Raw genomic sequence first — 2049 nt, 5'->3', positions numbered from 1 at the left:
TTTCAAGCAGAAGACGGCATACGAGCTTTTCAAAGTGCCACCGAGGAGATCGATCGTGCCATTAATAAGACGCTGTCGTCTCTCTTTAATCCCGACGGCTCATCCAAACACGTTAATCCGTTCCGGCTGGCACGATTTCCGAACGCGATTGGACGCGCAGCTGCTAGACCCGCCGAGCTCTTCGAGAGGACTCTCGTCAACATCCGACGTATGGTGGATGCCGGCAGTAAGGCAAACGTCACTGATGAATTTCGTTACGAGGAAATCTTAACACCTGAACAGGTAAAATTGAGTAAAGCCAAATATATGCGATAATATATAAAGCGTTATATCCTCAAATTATAAATGCGCATCCCGTTTCAGGTCCAAGAAATCGAACGATTGTCGGGATGCACCGGTCATAGACGTCGGCAGAATTGCACCAATAGATGTTTCCATCACAAATATCGGACCATAGACGGCAGTTGCAATAATCTGCGCCATCCTACTTGGGGCTCATCACATACGGGATTCCGAAGAGTACTACATCCTGTCTACGAGAATGGTTTCTCGATGCCAATCGGTTGGGAGAAAGGACGACGCTACTACGGTTATCCGAAGCCCGCTGCACGCCTCGTGTCGACCACGCTCATCTCAACCCACGACATTACGTCGGATGAACAGATCACCCACATGGTGATGCAGTGGGGTCAGTTTCTAGATCATGATCTCGATCACGCGTTACCGTCGGTGTCGAGCGAATCGTGGGATGGAATAGATTGCAAAAAGTCTTGCGACAACGCCGCGCCTTGCTTCCCGATGGAAGTGCCGCCAGGTGATCCGCGCATCAGCAACAGGCGTTGTATCGACTTTGTCAGAAGCAGCGCCGTCTGCGGTTCCGGCGCGACTAGTATACTATGGGGGGGCAACCTGACACCTCGGGAACAGCTGAATCAGCTCACTAGCTACCTGGACGCATCGCAAGTCTATGGCTACGACGACGAGTTGGCGCACGATCTGCGCGATCTCACGACGGATCGTGGATTGCTCCGGGAAGGTCCCACGCTTCCCGGTCACAAGCCTCTACTGCCCTATGCGTCCGGCCAGTTTGTCGACTGTCGTAGGAATCCACTGGAGAGTTCGATCAATTGCTTTGTAGCCGGTGACATTCGCGCCAACGAGCAAGTCGGCCTGCTAGCCATGCATACCATATGGCTGCGCGAGCACAACCGCATCGCTCGCGCGCTACGCGAGATGAATCCACACTGGAACGGCGAGAAGCTATATCAGGAAGCGAGACGTATCGTCGGCGCCGAGATGCAGCACATCACTTATCGGCACTGGTTGCCGCGGATATTTGGACCGGCGATCGACGACTTTTTGTCGTCGTACCGAGGCTACGATCTCAATATCGACGCCAGCATATCCAACGTTTTCGCTACCGCCGCTTTGCGTTTTGGTCATTCGCTCATTCAGCCACGTCTACAGCGCCTGAACGCGTCCTTCCAACCGATTCCTCAAGGTCCTCTCGATCTGCGAGATGCCTTTTTTGCGCCCTGGCGACTAGTGGAGGAAGGTGGCGTCGATCCGCTGATCCGGGGTATGTACGCCACGGCGGCGAAACTGAAGCTGCCCGAACAGAATCTCAATGTTGAGCTCACCGAGCAGTTGTTCCGTACCGCACACGCGGTTGCGCTGGACTTGGCGGCGATGAATATCCAGCGAGGAAGAGATCACGGGCTTCCCGGCTATCTAGAGTGGCGCGATTATTGCAACATGTCGCGCGTGGAAACGTTCGAACATTTGGCTAACGATATCAACAGCGGTCGAGTGCGGCAGAAGCTGCGCGAATTGTATGGCCACCCAGGCAATATAGACGTCTGGGTTGGTGGTATTCTCGAGGATCAGTTGCCGGGGATGAAAGTCGGACCGCTGTTCAAATGTCTTCTATTGGAGCAATTCCGGCGAACCCGGGACGGCGATCGGCTCTGGTATGAAAATCCGAGCGTCTTTCGCGCGGAACAGCTCGCACAAATCCAGCAAGTGTCGCTAGCCAGAATCTTGTGTGAC

At 54.0% G+C, this 2049-nt stretch overlaps 1 protein-coding gene across 1 annotated transcript; it reads left to right on the top strand.

The window, feature by feature from the left end:
• Positions 1-3: 3 nt before the first annotated feature.
• Positions 4-2043, top strand: LOC105461491 (peroxidasin-like; the record flags this gene model as incomplete). Its single annotated transcript, XM_011707986.1, has 2 exons — positions 4-282; positions 364-2043. Coding segments are annotated over 2 exons (1959 nt in total), but the record flags the coding sequence as incomplete, so codon positions are not given.
• Positions 2044-2049: the final 6 nt, after the last annotated feature.

The sequence above is a fragment of the Wasmannia auropunctata genome, unplaced genomic scaffold (assembly GCF_000956235.1).
Source record: "Wasmannia auropunctata unplaced genomic scaffold, wasmannia.A_1.0 LD286682.1, whole genome shotgun sequence".
Classification (NCBI taxonomy): Eukaryota; Metazoa; Arthropoda; class Insecta; order Hymenoptera; family Formicidae; genus Wasmannia; species Wasmannia auropunctata.
This window is presented reverse-complemented; position numbering and strand designations above follow the sequence as displayed.